Source organism: Phragmites australis, chromosome 5 (genome assembly GCF_958298935.1).
Source record: "Phragmites australis chromosome 5, lpPhrAust1.1, whole genome shotgun sequence".
In the NCBI taxonomy this organism is placed as follows: Eukaryota; Viridiplantae; Streptophyta; class Magnoliopsida; order Poales; family Poaceae; genus Phragmites; species Phragmites australis.
Genome location: NC_084925.1, coordinates 18,460,299 through 18,476,871, shown reverse-complemented (window position 1 = coordinate 18,476,871; position 16,573 = coordinate 18,460,299). Strand labels below are relative to the sequence as shown.

The following is a 16,573-nucleotide window of genomic DNA, read 5'->3' as shown; positions in this document are numbered from 1 at the left end:
CTAAGTATCCATGACTAGCACGGCTGAGTACAGCTTTCAGCTTCAGCTCATGTTGTTGCGTATCCAGTTGGAAAAACCGCATGAGCTATTTGCACACACCCACAATGGTCCTCTCGTTAGCTTTACTAAGACCCTTCATGACATGACGAAATCCAGACAGATCTACACCACTAGGATCGTACCTAATTTCACCCTCACCATAATATATCTGAAAAATTAATTTATCTGTCATCCCTGGAAACACCCACAAACATAACCAATGTTAATACCGACGAACTATATTTCTCATTATTAGAGAAAATAATTTACCGACACCAATTCATACATAACAATAGGTTTTCAATAATAGTCCTACCCAAACTTACCTACAAATATTACTCTATACAATCTACATTTACTTAGCTATTCTACCGTTTGGAAATTAAACGCCACCATTTTCTAAACGCTACATCCTAAGTTCGCCTATTATCATACAGTGCTAGCTTCTAGGTCGCACAATACAACTCTACAATTATTATTCTATAAAATCTACATTTTCAAAACTAACATAGTAAAAATAATATTCTGTATTTCACTGCTATCATACCATGTTCTAAGTAAATTTGATAATTTTCTACTAAACATAGCATTTTCTAAACCCTAAGTCATACATGTCTAAAACTTATGTCATATACTACTACTGCACTAATTAACAACAATGAAAAGAAAAAAAGGACTTACCGGAAAGTGATATTCAAATCTGCGGATCAAATGCAGCAGGGCTTCGCCGGGCTCTCTTCCTCCCCTCTCATCTCCTCTTTTCTCCTCCCTCTTCACAAATTTTTTTTTTCTGAATAAAATGTGATTTTGGGCTATTTTTAGCCCCTTTTATAGAGCAGGGCGGAGGGGTGGAGGCCGGTTGGCGCGGGCGGGCAGCTCTCCTAACTGCTCCCTGAGAGGGCGACAAGGAGCCATACCCGCCCCCTTAGGGGCAGTAAGGACTGGGCACGGACAGACACCCCTTTGTCGCCCTCTGAGGGGACGGTTAGGCTTGCTAACCGTCCTCTCAGAGAGCTGCAACCCTCTCAGAGGGTTACAGGCATCTAGTTTTGTAATTTTTTTAAAAAATCTATTTATTTAAATTTTTAATAAAAAATATAAAAATAAAAAAACTCTACCAACTATTACCGATGGGCCAAACCGTGCCATGCCAGATTAGTCTATAACGGGTCGTGTTTCATGCTTAGCCCAGTGTGTCGTGGTTGTAGCTCAAATACGATCAAATTATCGTATCAGGCTGACCCAGCCTAATTATAAAAAGGCCGTATCGTATTTGGACCATACCCACGGTGCCAAGCCGCGTGCTATCTATTTGCCAGCTCTACTTGGGAACTGGAAACTGCGGAGTAATTAAGGCTCATATCCCTTTTAGTCCACCCATCAGAAACACACACCGGAACGCCATGGAAAGCCGACGAAAGAGGCGAGAAAAGGAAGCATACGCACCGCATCCAGTTCCAGCCTCCACCCGAGCAGGAGCAGCCTAACTCCGCCTCCCCTTCCCCACCTCGCCTCATGCGTGGTCAAATACGCGGCACCCTCGCACTCGAATGCTCCCTCTGCTCTCGCATCCACACTGATCCATCCGTGGCCCATTTCCTCTTCTGCGCATCTCTCTCCTCGCGAGCTAGCTAGGTAGTAATAGGCGCGAACTTGGCTGGGGGGAGGAGGAGGTACGAGGGAGGAGATGAAGGCGGTGGAGCGCGCGAAGCTGGTGCGGAGCCTGCGGCAGGAGTCGCAGCGGCTGCGCCTCCTCCTCTTTGTCATCGGTTTCTTCCTCGTCACCCTCACCTTCGTCGTCATCTCCAAGCCCGACGCGCTCCTCTTCAACCGTACGCGCCGCGCCAGCCACCACTTCTTGCTGTTGGAATCCATGGATGCATGGTTGGTGCTAACCAGAGTGTGCCCTGGCTCGTTTCAGTGAACGGCAGGCTGTCGGTGGATCAGGCGCCGCGCTCGCTCCTGATCCGCGAGTGGGTCGACGCCGACGACGCTGCCTCCCGGAGATCTGCCGACACTCTCGCCACTGCAGCCAACGATCCCAAGATGGTCGATGACGACGATGCCGGCGAGAAAGCTAATACCAACGCCATAGGTGAAAACTTTGTTTGCTGATACTTAACTACCACCTCTCCACCGGCGAATCTTGGGGTTTAATCTCTACTAGCGCACTTGCTATCTTGGAGTTTTTCAATTGAGATGCCACAGCACTGACCCTTCTCTTTACGACAGGGACCAGCGAAGAGGAGAAGCGGGTGCTCACTAGTGAGCCCGAGCAGGGCAAATGGGAGGAGGAGGCCACCGCATCTGAGCTGTTAGGTGAGCCGTCATCTTCCGATCCGCCAATAATTTCTTTGTATAGCTCCGGTCTTGGGTGCCTGCCCAGTTCGTTCAACTCGGATTCGGATTCGATTCACGGGTCTGAGATTGCGAGAGATTTGGGTTCTTTCAGTGAGATTGATGTTCGCTTTACCTGTGAATCTTTGGTGGTTGCATCTTGTGCTTTATAGCAGGTGGGGGAGGCGAAGAGGGGTGGAAAGGCGAGGAGGGGCACCAAGATCACCAGCACAAGGTGACCCTCCCAACTATTTCCAATTATACCATCCACGATGCCACTGAGGACAATGACAATGGCAAGCAAGAAGGTAGGAGGCTCTGAGGGGTTTCTATTTATTGCATCTTTGGGATTTCTCGTTGTATTTCTTGATCGAAATTGATGTGACCGTTTTGGTACTTATTAACACCAAACAATGCTGGTACTTGTTCCTGGTGTTTTTTGTGGTCCTGCTGATGTTGTAGCAGATGAGAAAACGGACACAGAAATTAAGTATGCGACCGACATTGACCAGACCAATGGCGGGGGCATATCTCAGCAACCAGGTTGGTGTTTTAGATTAATAAAACGTGTGCCAAGAGACCAAAGAATGGCTTGACGAATCACTTTATACTGTCAATTGAGTCATCCTTAAATTAGTTTGCGGGATGTTTTGCAAATTCACAACCAGATAGTGATATATAATCCATCTTGTTGTCTACTTCTGTTCCAATGACGATACTCCATTTTGCAGCCAAGGATAATGTGGAGTGGGACAAACCGCTGTGTGATTTTTCAAACTTCAGAGCTAATGTCTGCGAGATGCGAGGCAACATTAGGATACATGCAAATGCCAGTTCAGTAATGTACATGGAACCTGCCGGTTCGAAGAGAGATGAGCAATGGAAAACTAAGCCTTATCCTCGCAAAGGTGATGATTTATGCCTCAGCCATATCACAGAGCTGACGGTGAAGTCCAGCAAAGTGGCACCTGAATGTACCAAGTACCATGATGTACCTGCTGTGGTCTTTGCACTGACCGGATACACAGGAAATTTATTCCATGACTTCACCGATGTGCTTGTGCCTCTTTTCACGACTGCAATTGAGTTCAATGGTGAGGTTCAATTCCTAATCACAGACATGGCTATTTGGTGGACAAGGAAGTACGCTGTGGTGTTTGAGAAGCTAACTAAGTACCCCTTGATTGATTTCAACATGGATGACCAAGTACATTGCTTCAAGCATGCCATTGTTGGCCTTCATGCTTACATGGAATTCACAATTGACCCGTTAAAGGCTCCACATAATTACTCAATGGTGGACTTCAACAGGTTCATGCGGATGACTTATTCATTGCCTAGGGATGCTGTGACTGCACTTGGTGAGATCCCCAAGACCAAGCCGAGACTGCTTATTATCTCCAGGCAGAGGACAAGGATGTTCCTCAATCTCAATGAGATCATGACAATGGCTGAGGAGATGGGTTACGAGGTGGTGGTTGAAGAGGCCAATGTGAACTCTAATGTCGCCCATTTTGCCAAGGTAGTTAATTCTGTTGATGTGATGATGGGTGTCCATGGTGCTGGGCTCACAAACTGTGTGTTCCTTCCACACAATGCCATATTAATTCAGATTGTACCATGGGGTGCCATAGATGGGATATGCCGAGTTGATTTTGGCAACCCAGCAGAACAAATGGGCCTGCGGTACAAGCATTACAGTATCGGTGTGCACGAGAGCAGCCTCACGGAGCAATATCCCCTGGATCACGAGATCTTCAAAAACCCGCTTTCATTCCACAAGAATGGATTCGAGTTTGTCAGGCAGACCTTCATGGATAAGCAGAATGTAAGGCTTGATTGCAACAGGTTCAGGCTTGTACTCCTGGAGGCCCTTGATCAGTTGAACCAATAAAGACCACTGATTTTATTCTGCAGGGACACTGTACTAGATGTTTTCGATACAAATTTTGGATTCATCATTCTTCCCTGTAAAATTCTTGATCATCCTCCGATTACATGAGCAAGAGAAAAATTAATTATATGGATTGAAATTCAGATATCCATGAATTGTTAGGTCCTTTGATTGGACATAGAAAAAAGATGTCTTCTTTTTTGTTTGTTGTACTTGTAACAGCCGGTCATAGGAATATCAGTGTTTGAATTCTAGTGATAATATGCTACTACATGATGGTGGAAAGTAGAATGTTCCAGGTCTGATTGCATGGACATCAACTACGCCAATAGAAAAGGAACTAGTGGATAGCACCATTTTTGTGCTTTGTGATTCATTACGATTTTTCTACTTTTTGGTTCTTGAACAGGAAGTGAGGCTAAGGTTGTTATACTTAGGTGATAGGTGCTAGAAGTTGAGCTGACCAACATTTTGAACCTGCGCATTAGGAGCTACATTCTGGTTGTTGGAGACCCATTTCCGACTAAATAGTTAAATGCAGGAACAAGGAGAATAGTTAGCGAAGGTTACTATCAGTTGAGTATGTTTTCAGCAGCATAACCAACTTATAACCAATGACATCAAGACAAAAAATCATAACGAATGACCTTTATAACTTGCATTCACTTTTTTATGGTCATGAAAAAACTGCTTAGAATGTCAGTATTTCTGAAAGTGAACCATATCTTGAAAGAATAACATCATTTCCACTAAAGCGAAAGTCGTTGGAGAATGTTGACAGGATCCACTTTGGCAAGAAACAAATTTGTTGAACTGACAATTTTTACAACCCATCGCTGAACGATCAATACCGCCGGTTATGTTGTGCTATATATCATCTTGGTTTGTTTAATTCCATCTCTTTATATATCCTCCGGCCAGCATGTGCTTACGCACATAGTTCATCATGAATAGCAGTGATCCATGCTGCGACAGCATGCCTCACTCAATGGCATCCGCAAAAAAAGGGTTGGATCCACAAATAGTTGCTTGCCACATGCACCGGCGCTTACATTTCTTACTCTTCCCTTTCAGAAAGGGCATTTGATCGCACTGAAAGACGGTGGATATAAAAGAAGCTTATTCTTATCTCTATTCTCGCATCTATCTAAGCTAGGTTGTCTGCACCTGGAAGGCGAAGCATATGCACTATGGAGACTGGTAAATTCCCTGCCATTCTCGCAAAAGGAATGAGGAATGGACAGTGCAGCTTGCGATCCAATCTAAGACCATGGAATAGCGGAAGGAGGTAGGCACATGATCAAGGGCGTGCCTGGCCAAATTAAGGCCCCCATGTTTCGCGCCAGCTCACAGGGCTGGGCATACACTGCCAACTTATGCCAGCCAGCAGGACCACGGTGCCCAATCCGGCGTGTGTCGGTTGATAAGAAAAATACTAGCATACAAATCAGAGGGAATAAAAAACTTGGCTGTGACGTATACAGGTTTGCTCTGTTGTGCCAAAAAATCAACTCGTTGAAGTCTTGTCTGTAGTATATCTCTATCTAATATATAAAATATGAATTGGTTCCTTCTTACCTTTACTCTTCTCTTATTTAATAAAAAATCTTAAAATTCAAATAAATTATCTATTTTTAGCATTGATTCTCGTACTTCAGTCTTCCAATCTCATTACTAGCTACACATATAGAACCTATGAAGAGAATCGAGGACGTCCTAAGAGGTGAGGTAAATTATAACACTTAAAACTATTGGCTTTAAAATTTTCATAAGATAAGCCTATCTCAATTTCTATCTAAATATGTTCTAGACATATCTAATGTGTCTACTCTACCACTTAAGAGAATTGTAAGATAAATTGCAAATAAGTAAATACGAAAACGTAAATGAGGTAGAGAGGACAAACTCTGTACGAGGGACTTTTATCCCGTGGTATCGGTGGCACACAAGCCACCATAGCCCACGTTGGAGCTCCACAAAGGATATGCTCCGGGTCGTCAAGTCTCTTCCGGTCACGACTCTTGAGATACCAAGCCATCAAGACAAGGCCTCAAACACGATGAGCTACCAAGCCACGAAGGCGATGTCTCACCACTAACCTCTCTTCCGGTCACTTGTATGCCGTCTTCACTTCGGAGCTTTAGTCACAAAGACAAGGACCTCCTTATTCTTGCACAATCCTCTTGCCGCCGCTCCACACCAAGTCAGAGGGTCAACAAGTTACCGGCGAGACACAAAAACCCCAAGGCACCGACGTACCTCTCGGTACACTTTTTGATCACTCCTTGATCCACACTCTAGGTTGCAGCACCTAGCAAATCTTCTCTCTAGGCCTATAAGCTCTAATCACTCACTAATAGTGTGCTTAATCGCCTTGGATGAACACTTTGTGCTCTTGGATGGCTTGGATGTCTTCTTAGGTATACAAGGGTTTCTTTGGACTCCAGCCACTTCAAATGAATGAGTGGAGAGGTATTTATAGACTCAACCCCATGGACTAGCCGTTATCCTAACGACTCACATATTCTGTGAACACCGGATGATCCGGCGTTAACAGAGGTACAAGCACCAGACCATTCAGTGTATACATTCTCAGAAACTAATCGTTGGAACTCCACTCATAGTTCTTCTGAACACCGGATTGTCCGGTGTAATTTTTAATCCATCACTGGACTATCCAATGAGTACACTTGAGCCTTCTCATCTTCGACAACGTCTCTATGTAAATTGCTCCAACGTTCATTGTCTTCATCGCCGGACCTTCCAGTGTGTTGAACTTCTCCTTTTCTGGATTTTCAACACTTTCTGTTAAATGCTTCAGTGAAGCCTCCGGTGTGCATCACTTCATCACCGGACTATCTGTTGAGTAGATCCTCGATCTTCTACGCTTGGATTCTTCTTTGCAAGAATTAGTCCGGTGTACATCTCTTCTGATCGCCGGACCTTCCGGTGAGTGCAATCCCCTCTGACTCATTCTGATAGAATTGCTTTGGCGTGTACACTTTTTATCACTGGAACAACCTGTGAGGCAAACTGCCTCTGGACATAATGCTCTGGTGAGTGCAATTCTTCCAATGCCGGACCTTCTAGTGAGAACAACTTCTCTATGACTTTTTCCAATTCAATCAAACTTGTCCCGGCTGTGGTGGCTTCTTGATGTATTGCATCCATGAGATCTACTAACATGTATTCTTGATAAACATGTTAGTCCCATTGACTATATTGTTATTAATCACCAAAATCACAATCATGACCTAATAGGGCCATTTTTGCTACAACCTATTTTACTGCTAAAAAATAAATGAAGAAATTGAGAGGGAAATTAGAGGATAATCTCCCAATATATGATATCGCTCCCGACGTATTTGTTCAGCAGCGCTCCCATGGCTTATCCGTATCTGCATACCTTGAGTTTGTGATTCAGGTTACCACATCTAATATTTGTGTTTTCATTGCAACGCACGGGTAATTAGCTATATGTTGGCGCAAGAAGATATCCTGCACAAACAAGTGCGGTGATAGCTTACTCAAAGGAGTGACTCAAGCTTGGAGAAAAAGTGGAGAGGAAAGAACACAAAATATGTTGATGATAAAAAGGATCGGTCCCTTGGCCTGATGGCCAAGGGTCTATATTTATAGAGTCATTCAGGGTGCAGATGTACAGGTATGCTCTTACAGCACTACAAATATGGTAATACGTCAGGGGCTTAGAGCCGGTTGAATCACACAGCATGGATCTAGGTGGGATACCTTTGCCCCTAATTTAGAAGATATTATCTACTATGGCGATATAGTGGTGCAAGTGTCCCTAAAGGTGTGGTATTCTGCTAGTCGCCTATTGCGGCGCTGAACTGCCAAGATGTCTAGATGGCTTCTACTTGCGCTAGGGATGTCAAGATGGCCTCAACTTACGTCGCATTAAATGTAGGTCACTTCCTTCCAGGTGGAGGACGACTGGTGGGCCCCTCTGGTTGATCTTTCTCTAAGGTCTGATGGCCCTCCGTCCGTGCTGCGGGGATCCTATCCAAGCTCTGGGAGATGGGGGCCTTCGGAAGGCTAAAGCTCTGAGAGACTGGGGCTCCAGGAGACCGGTGGCATCGGGGGTCCATAGAGATGACCTCCAATCTCCCCCGAAGGATGGCTTCTTCTCCTGTCTTGGGAGACAGTAGCCGGAGGGGCCTACAACCTCTGCACGCCAGGCTTCCTACTTTGGATCCGAAGCCCAAGGGCTCCAGAGGACTCCTGGTGATGACCTTTTAGCAATGTTTACGGGCCGGGGTATTTCTCCCAACAGTACCCCTCATTCGCTAGCCTGAGGTGAGAAGGGGTGAGCGGATGTAAAAGGAACTAGCTCCAGCCCATCATCATAGTCAGGATATCCCATGATATAACTTCTATCCATAGAGGAGTCTCCCAGTAATAACTGTGAGTGACGATGTTAGAGCCTAATGGAAGCGGCAAGGCCTGGAGGTGTAGATAACGTCAGGGCCAAAGGCCATTGAGATGTTGGCAAAGGCACCATGTTTTGGAGTCCATGTGGAAGCCAGAGTGAGCCCTTCAGCTTCTTCGATGATGAGTCATCTTGTCACTTGAACCGCCATTGCAAGGGTCATGCATGGAGGAAAGATATTTTCTTTATTCTTGACGTAAGTAGATGGCGTGTGGTAATGGCAGTGAATCTAATGGGGTCATTCATAGTCTCACTTGGGATCTTATGCCCATGATTCTTGCATGTGCCGAAAGGGGCTTGGCTCATAAACGCAACAAGACAGGTGTGCAAAAACCCAGGGTGCCATTGTAGGATGCCGCCATGTGGACATGGATTAGCCAAGGCATGGCCACGAGCCCTTTAGATAATGGCGGTGTGTCTGACAGAGTCATGCCCAGTTTTGCTTGGGGTCTAGCACCCCTGACCCTTGCATTTGCCAAAAGGGGTCTGGCTCATAAATGCGATGGGACGTGTGCACTTAAAACCCGGGTGCCACCTCAGGATGACGCCACGTGGACGAGGATCAGTCGGGGCATGGCCACGGCCCCCCTAGGGGAGTAATTGGAACCACCGCGAAACGATGCCCACGGTGATTCCGTTTCCTTCCCTAGGGGTGTGCAACCACTCAGCCTGGCTATAAAAAGTTGTTGATGTTTGGGTCTTTCCTCATCTCACCCAGCCGATCCTTCCCTGCTTGTGTAAGGGAGCGCTTCTCCTTGGTTTTTTAGAGTATGTCATCCTCCTCCTCATCATCGGAGATGTTGATGTTCTCGATGACGAGATCACCCTTAGCACCGGTGCCGGTGCTTGTGGGGTTGGAGCTGGCGACCATGGTACTCCCCTCCTCGCATAGGGGGCTACTGCCCATTGTTCCATCTCGGTCTCCGATCCAAGCAGTTGCTCCAGCCAAGACCATCGCCATCTCCGATGATGAAGAGGAGGTCGAGTGGGATTCTCTGGAGGGGGATATTAATGCTGAGGAGAAGGCGGAGGCGGAGAAGGAGGCATCCAAGGCAGAGAAGGAAAAGGTCGAGGAGGGGAAGAGAGCCACAACAGAGCTTGTTTTGTCCTCTTCCTCGTCCTCTGGCGACTTAGGGATCGGCTACTATATTAGCTTTTGTAGTGGTAGGTCGCAGATGAAGCGCATCAGCAGTGACATGCGCTGCTGGTAGGTTTTGTAGCATCATTGATCATCACCTTGTACTCTTTTCCCCTCTAGGTTGCTCTCTGAGGATTTGTTTTTTGATTGCCCATGCCTCCTTTGTAAACATCATTTGGATGTGCAAGTTATTAGTAATGAAAATAAATCCTTGGAACTGCTTGATGTCTTTTCTCATATCGAAATGTGGGTGATCCTCCGAATAGGTGGCCAGACGTGTGTTTTACGTGCCTTCGATCCCCAAATGCGGTACCTTCCCTGTCCTTTTCACACACTGTGGTTGTTTGGCAGCCGGAGCAGTGAGCCCTCTCTTCTATCTGAAGTTGGTACAAACTCCACTCTAAATTTATTCCAGATTTCCGATTCAATGAAACACATCTGGAGCCCGGTGGTGATTGCTGGGGATGAAGCTGTCGCGAGGGTCGAGGGAGGCAGTTTGCAACTCCCTCAGCCTTTAGCCACAACGAGGCTCTGTAGGTGAGGCCACCTGGGGTCCCACGATTGTAGCCAGATGTGAAGCCGATGATTAGGTTGAGGGAGGCAATCTGTGACCCCCTTGGCCTTTAACCGTGGTGAGGCTCTAGAGGCAAGGCCATCCAGAGTCCCGCGGTAGTTGCCGGAGGTGGAGCCGACGATCGGGCTGAGGGAGGCGGTCTACAACCCCCTTGGCCTTTAGCATGGGTGAGGCTCGAGAGGAAAGGCCATCCAAAGTCCCGTGGTGATTACCGGAGGTGGATCCGATGATTGGGCCGAGGGAGGCGGTCTGTGACCCACTTTGCCTTTAGCCGCGACGAGGCTTCAGAGGCAAGACCATCTAGAGTCCCACAACGGTTACTAGAGGTGAAGCCGACGAGGGAGGGGGGGGAGGTGGTCCACGATCTCCTTGGCCTTTATTCACGGTGAGGCTCCGGAGGCAAGGTCACCCAGAGTCTGGTAGCGGTTGCCGGTGGTGGAGTCGACGATCGGGCTGAGGGCGGCAGTCTATGATACCCTTAGCCTTTAGCCACGGCGAGGCTCCGGAAGCAAGGCCATACGGAGTCCCATGGCAGTTGCCAGAGGTGGAGCCGATGATTGGGCCAAGGGAGGTGGTCCGCGACTGTCTTGGCCTTTATTCGCAAAGAGGCTCCGGAGGCACCGCTATCTGGAGTCCCACAGCGGTTGCCGAAAATGGAGCTGATGATCGGGCCGAGGGAGGCACTCCATGACCCGCTTGGCCTTTATCAGTGGTGAGGCTCCTGAGGCAAGGCAATCCAGATTCCCGCGGCGGTTGCTGGAGGTGGAGCCGACAATCGGGCCAAGGGAGGTTGTCTGTGACCCCCTGGGCCGTTAACCGCAGCGAGGCTTCGGAGGCAAGGCAATCCGGAGTCTCACGGCGGTTGCCAAAGGTGGGGCCAACGATTGGGCCGAGGAAGGCAATCTGTAACCCCCTGAGCTTTTAGCCACGACGAGGCTCCGGAGGAAAGGCCATCCAGAGTCCCACGACAGTTCCTAGAGGTGAAGCCAACGAGGGGGCTGAGGGAGGTGGTCCGCCTTTATCCACGGTGAGGCTCTGGAGGTAAGGCCATCGGGAGTCCCGCGGCCACTGCCAGAGGTGGAGCCAATTATCGGGTCAAGGGAGGCTGTCCTTGAGTCGCTTGGCCTTTATTCGTGACGTGGCTCCGAAGGCAAGGCCATCCAGAGTCCCATGACAGTTGGCGGAGGTAGAGCTGATGATCGGGCCGAGGGGGTGGTCCGTGAGCCGCTTGTCCTTTATCCACGGTGAGGCTCCGGAGGCAAGGCAATCTAGAGTCCCACGGTGGTTGCTAGAGGTGGATCCAACAATCGGGATGAGAGAGGTGGTCTGCGACCCCCTAGGCCTTTAGCCGCAGCGTGGCTCTGGAGGCAAGGCCATCCAGAGTCCCATGGTGGTTGCTAGAGGTGAAACCGATGAGGGGGCTGAGGGAGGCGGTCTGCGACCCACTCGGCCTCCACGTGAGGCTTCGGGGGAATGGCCATCTGGAGTCCCATGATGGCTGCCGAAGGTGGAGTCGACAATCGGGCTGAGGGGGGCGCTCCATGACCCACTTGGCTTTTATCTGCGGTTGGGCTCCAGAGGCAAGGCCATCCAGAGTCCCATGGTGGTTACTGAAGGTGGAGCCAATGATTGGGCCGAGGGAGGTGGTCTGTGACCCCCTACGCCTTTAATCGCAGGGAGGCTTTGGAGGCAAGGCCATACGGAGTCCTACGGCTGTTGCTGAAGGTAAAGCTGATGAGGGGGCCAAGGGAGGCGGTTCATGACCCCCTCGTCCTTTATCCGTGCCGAGACTCCGAAGGCAAAGCCATCTGGGACCTACGGTGGTTGACTAAATAGGCCGTGTCCTACCTAGACAATGCCTTCTGGTGTAGAGATATATTTTAAATTCTATCGTCTACTGTTTGGATATAGGTGTAACCTAAGCTAGGTCTAGTACCTTACCATTGTTGGCAACTAGCTAATTGGTAGTATAAGTCACGACTAGGTCGAACGACTATTCTTCAGCACATGCCGAACTGAGGCATGGCTTAGGTTCTACTACCTACTACTAGACCGACATATAACCTTAGGCTTAAGTTTTTGTTCCATCGGCATCGAGGCTTACACCATTGACCCACCGAAGGGGTTTTGCCTGCCGCACGCTGGATGGTATTTTCAGGCAAGGGTAAAACTTTTAAGCTAAGTTTCATACTTTACTATTGAATAATGATAAAGATTAAGTAAAGCTGCCTACTACTGAGCAGAGGTGCAACCTAGGTCTTATAGTACCCTACCGCTGCATATTAGTTATCTGTCACAAAGACTTTCTAATAGCTAGGCTAGCTATTTTCAGGGTATGCTGACTTTGCTATATAAATATAAACTAGCTAATTAAGCTATTTCTACGTGGCTGTAGACAGGCGTACCTTTGCATAAATGGAGCCTCTGCCACAAGGTCGGGGGCCAGGGAACCTTCGCAACCTAAAGGTGCTGGAAGGGTTTGTTCCCCCGGCCGAGGTTGTCTGTTGAAAGGTATGGGCTACATAGGAGTCCAAAGTATCCAGAGTCCCATTACTGGAGCCCGGTACTCCTTCAATATAACCAACCTCTCTAACATCGAACTTGTCCCTAGAGGCCAGTTGGGGGTCCCACACCTCCGGAGGCCCAGGTGTGGCTACTTGTGTGTCTCAGTCCCCATCACTGGGGAACTGCACCATTGGTAGCGGAGCTGGAGGTGGCCCTACGGTTTTTGAGTGGGGCTTTGTAAGATCCGACCTCTTGCCCGGTGGCCCGCTGTAGCCTCACGACCACTGGGTCGCCTGTTGCCAGATTCTCCTCCTGCTGGGCATCCAGTCCTCCTCCCGAGGTATTCCTCCCAGAAGGTTATGAGGGTTCAGCAGTGACTGGTACTGTGGCCACGTCCAACCCCGTGCAAGATGCAATGGTAATCTTCTGGTAGTGTCAGGGCCTATGTTCGGTGCCCCTAGTGCCAGTGGGATCTGCACACATTGGAGCCTATGGTCCCCCCAGAACTTCCTTCCACCCACACGGGGCGAGGAGGCTGTCGGGTGACCGAGCTGTGGGAGGACACCAACTTGATGGAGGTGCTAGGGATGCCGCCATCGAAAGCTTCTAGGGGCTGGGCCCAGGCATGGGTGCCCTTGGGCTCAATGGGCTCAAGCGCCCAATACCATTGGAGGGCGGCCTGTCTTGCAGCGGCCTCGGCTGCAACCTCCTGGGGTGTAGCAAGGTCCACACCGCACCACTGTTGGAAAGCTTCTGTACTGGTTTGGGCATCCGTGCCAACCTAGGGTATCGGGTCGATGTTGGCTGGAGGGCTGCCACTCTACCAAGTTATGAAGTAGGCTGGGGCACATTGGGTGCCCGATCATAGCTGCCATGCATACTCTTTCATGGGTGTGGCGATAGAAGCAGTTGCTTGTGCTAGCTCCTTGGTGGTCTTTGGTGGCGTCCTAGCTCCCCTTGTACTTCTATGTTCAGATCTCCATGGATGACGTGCTGTTAGCGCAAGAAGATATCTTGGATGAACAAATGTGGCGTGAGCTCACTCACAGGAGTTGCTCAAGCTTGGAGAAGAAGTGGAGAGGGAGAAACACCAAATATGTTGATGGTTAAAAGGATCAGGCCCTTAGCCTAATGGCTAAGGGTCCGTATTCATAGGGCTATTCAGGGTGCACATGAACATGTATTCCCTTACAGCGATACAAATATCACAATACATTAGGGGCCTAGAGCCGGTTGAATCACACAGCATGGGTCTAGATGGGATACCTTTGCCCCTAATTTAGAAGATATTATCTACTATGGTGATACATTAGTGCAAGTGTCCCTAAACGCGTGGTATCCTACCAGTCGCCTATTATGACGCCGCACTACCAGGATGTCAAGATGGCCCCTACTTGCGCCTGGGATGTCAGGATGGCCTCTACTTGCGTCGTATTAAATGCATGTCACTTCCTTGTAGGTGAAAGATGGCTGGTGGGCCCCCCTCATTGACCTTTCTCCTAGGTCTTGTGGCTCCTCCCTTCGGGCTCAAAGGAGCCTACCCAGGCTCCAAGAGACAGGGGCCTCTAGGAGGCTAGGGCTCCGAGATAGCTCAGGAGGACTTTTGAGATGAGGCCGGATCCATCTGAAAGTAGACAAAATTATCTTTCCATCAAGTACTCATGGGCCCCGAGAATCCTTCAGAATCAACAGTTATGGCCTTTATCATTTGCTGCTGTCAGGAGGGCTGAATCCGAATTGAACTCACCTTCACTTATATACTTGGGCTTGTGTGGTTCTTCTCCCTGGTTCCTAAGGACAATAAAATCATCACAATAGTTAAATAGTAATCCATTCTTGCAAATATTTGTGGGCAGCCCTAGGAACAAGTTCACCTAATGATTAAGTTGGCGTGCTCGTGCTCGCGTTATTGGTCATTCTATCACCTGTTCAGCGTGTTGTGTGGTAGGAGGAATGCATGTATCCGTGGAAAGTATGTCCTCATTATCCTCCCCTTCTTGCATTTGAGTCGTCCTCGACTCAAGCTCATCCTTTTCTCCCAAGTATGGCTTCAAATCTGCAATGTTAAAGGTGGAACTAACCCCAAAATCTGCAGGCAACTCCAGCTTATATGCATTATCATTAATCTTTTGTAACACTTTGAAAGGACCATCAGCTCTAGGCATCAACTTTGATTTCCTCAATGCAGGAAATCGATCTTTTCTCAAATGCAACCAAACCAAATCTCCAGGTTCAACAGTTAAAAGCTTCCTCCCTTTACTACCAGTAAGTTTATACTTAGCATTCATGTGCTCTATATTTTGTTTAGTGGTTTTATGAATTTTGCAACATAAATTCAGCACGTTATTCCACATCAAAATTCAGATTTTCTGAAGATGGAAGAGATAACAAATCAATAGGAGCATGAGGAACAAAGCCATAAACAATTTGAAAAGGGCAAAGCTTTGTAGTAGAATGCATTGAACGATTATAAGCAAATTCAATATGAGGCAAACATTCTTCCCACATCTTTATATTCTGTGTCAAAACAGCCCTAAGCATGGTAGACAAAGTTCTATTAACAACTTCAGTTTGCCCATCAGTTTGAGGATGACAAGCAGTCGAGAATAAAAGTTTAGTCCCCAATTTTCCCCATAATATTCTCCAAAAGTGGCTAAGGAACTTAGTGTCATGATCAGAAACAATTGTGTTTGGCACACCATGCAAGCGAACAATTTCACGAAAAAAAAAATCAGCAATATGGGTACCATCATCACTCTTATGACATAGTATAAAGTGTGCCATCTTAGAGAACCTATCCACAACAAAAAATGATGTCCCTCCCTTTCTTTGTTCTAGGCAGTTCTAAAACAAAGTCCATAGAAATATCTTCCTAAGGGATATTAGGAACAGGTAGGGGCATATACAAACCATGAGGATTAAGTCATGACTTAGCCTTTTGACATGTAGTGCAGCAAGCAACGAATCGTTCCACATCTCTTCTCATCTTTGGCCAAAAGAAATGACCAGCAAGGATGTCCTTCGTTTTCTTCACATCAAAATGTCCCATCAGCCCACCTCCTTGAGCTTCTTGTAACAACAACAAACAAACTGAGTCAGCTGGAATGCATAGCTTGTTAGCTCTAAACACAAAACCATCACTGATGACAAATTTATTCCACGTTTTTCCCTCTTTACAATTCAGCAACACATCCTTAAAATCAGTATCATGCTCATATCGCTCTTTAATCGTTTCTAATCCAAAATTTTTGAAGTCAAGTTGTGAAAGCATAGCATATCGCCTAGATAAAGCATCAGCAATAACATTCTCCTTTCCCTTTTTGTGTTTTATGACATAAGAAAAAGACTCAATGAACTCAACCCACTTCGCATGTCTACGGTTCAATTTTCCTTGACTGCAAATATGCTTTAAAGATTCGTGATCAGAGTGTATGACATATTCTTTGGGCCATAAATAATGTTGCCATGTCTCTAAAGTTCGAATTAGAGCATACAATTCCTTACCATAAGTAGAATAGTTCAAACTAGGCCCACTCAACCTCTCACTAAAATATGCAACAGGTTTTCCTTCTTGTAACAACACGCCACCCAAACCAATTACACTAGAATCACATTCTAGTTCGAAAGTCTTTGAAA

At 47.5% G+C, this 16,573-nt stretch overlaps 1 protein-coding gene across 6 annotated transcripts; it reads left to right on the top strand.

The window, feature by feature from the left end:
- The first annotated feature begins 1,351 nt into the window (after positions 1 to 1,351).
- LOC133918873 (alpha-1,3-arabinosyltransferase XAT2-like) lies at positions 1,352 to 4,531 on the top strand. Of its 6 annotated transcripts, none has more exons than XM_062362967.1 (6): positions 1,352 to 1,871; positions 1,961 to 2,134; positions 2,272 to 2,358; positions 2,553 to 2,684; positions 2,839 to 2,919; positions 3,108 to 4,531. In XM_062362967.1, the coding sequence occupies exons 1-6, from the start codon at positions 1,727 to 1,729 to the stop codon at positions 4,268 to 4,270; spliced, it is 1,782 nt and encodes a 593-aa protein (XP_062218951.1). In that variant the 5' UTR covers positions 1,352 to 1,726; the 3' UTR covers positions 4,271 to 4,531. The 6 variants fall into 6 exon arrangements, with proteins under 6 accessions (XP_062218951.1, XP_062218950.1, XP_062218954.1 ...); XM_062362966.1 differs by having other exon boundaries at positions 2,550 to 2,684; XM_062362970.1 differs by having other exon boundaries at positions 1,353 to 1,871; positions 2,842 to 2,919.
- The last annotated feature ends 12,042 nt before the right edge of the window (positions 4,532 to 16,573 follow it).

What these genes read in the sequence shown, in the direction of transcription:
- LOC133918873 (XM_062362966.1), top strand. Translation starts at nt 1,727, where the DNA reads ATGAAGGCGGTGGAGCGCGCGAAGCTGGTGCGGAGCCTGCGGCAGGAG. An exon ending in CACCGCATCTGAGCTGTTAG is followed by an intron (nt 2,359 to 2,549) that starts GTGAGCCGTCAT and finishes TGTGCTTTATAG; the next exon opens with CAGGTGGGGGAGGCGAAGAG. An exon ending in GGGCATATCTCAGCAACCAG is followed by an intron (nt 2,920 to 3,107) that starts GTTGGTGTTTTA and finishes TCCATTTTGCAG; the next exon opens with CCAAGGATAATGTGGAGTGG.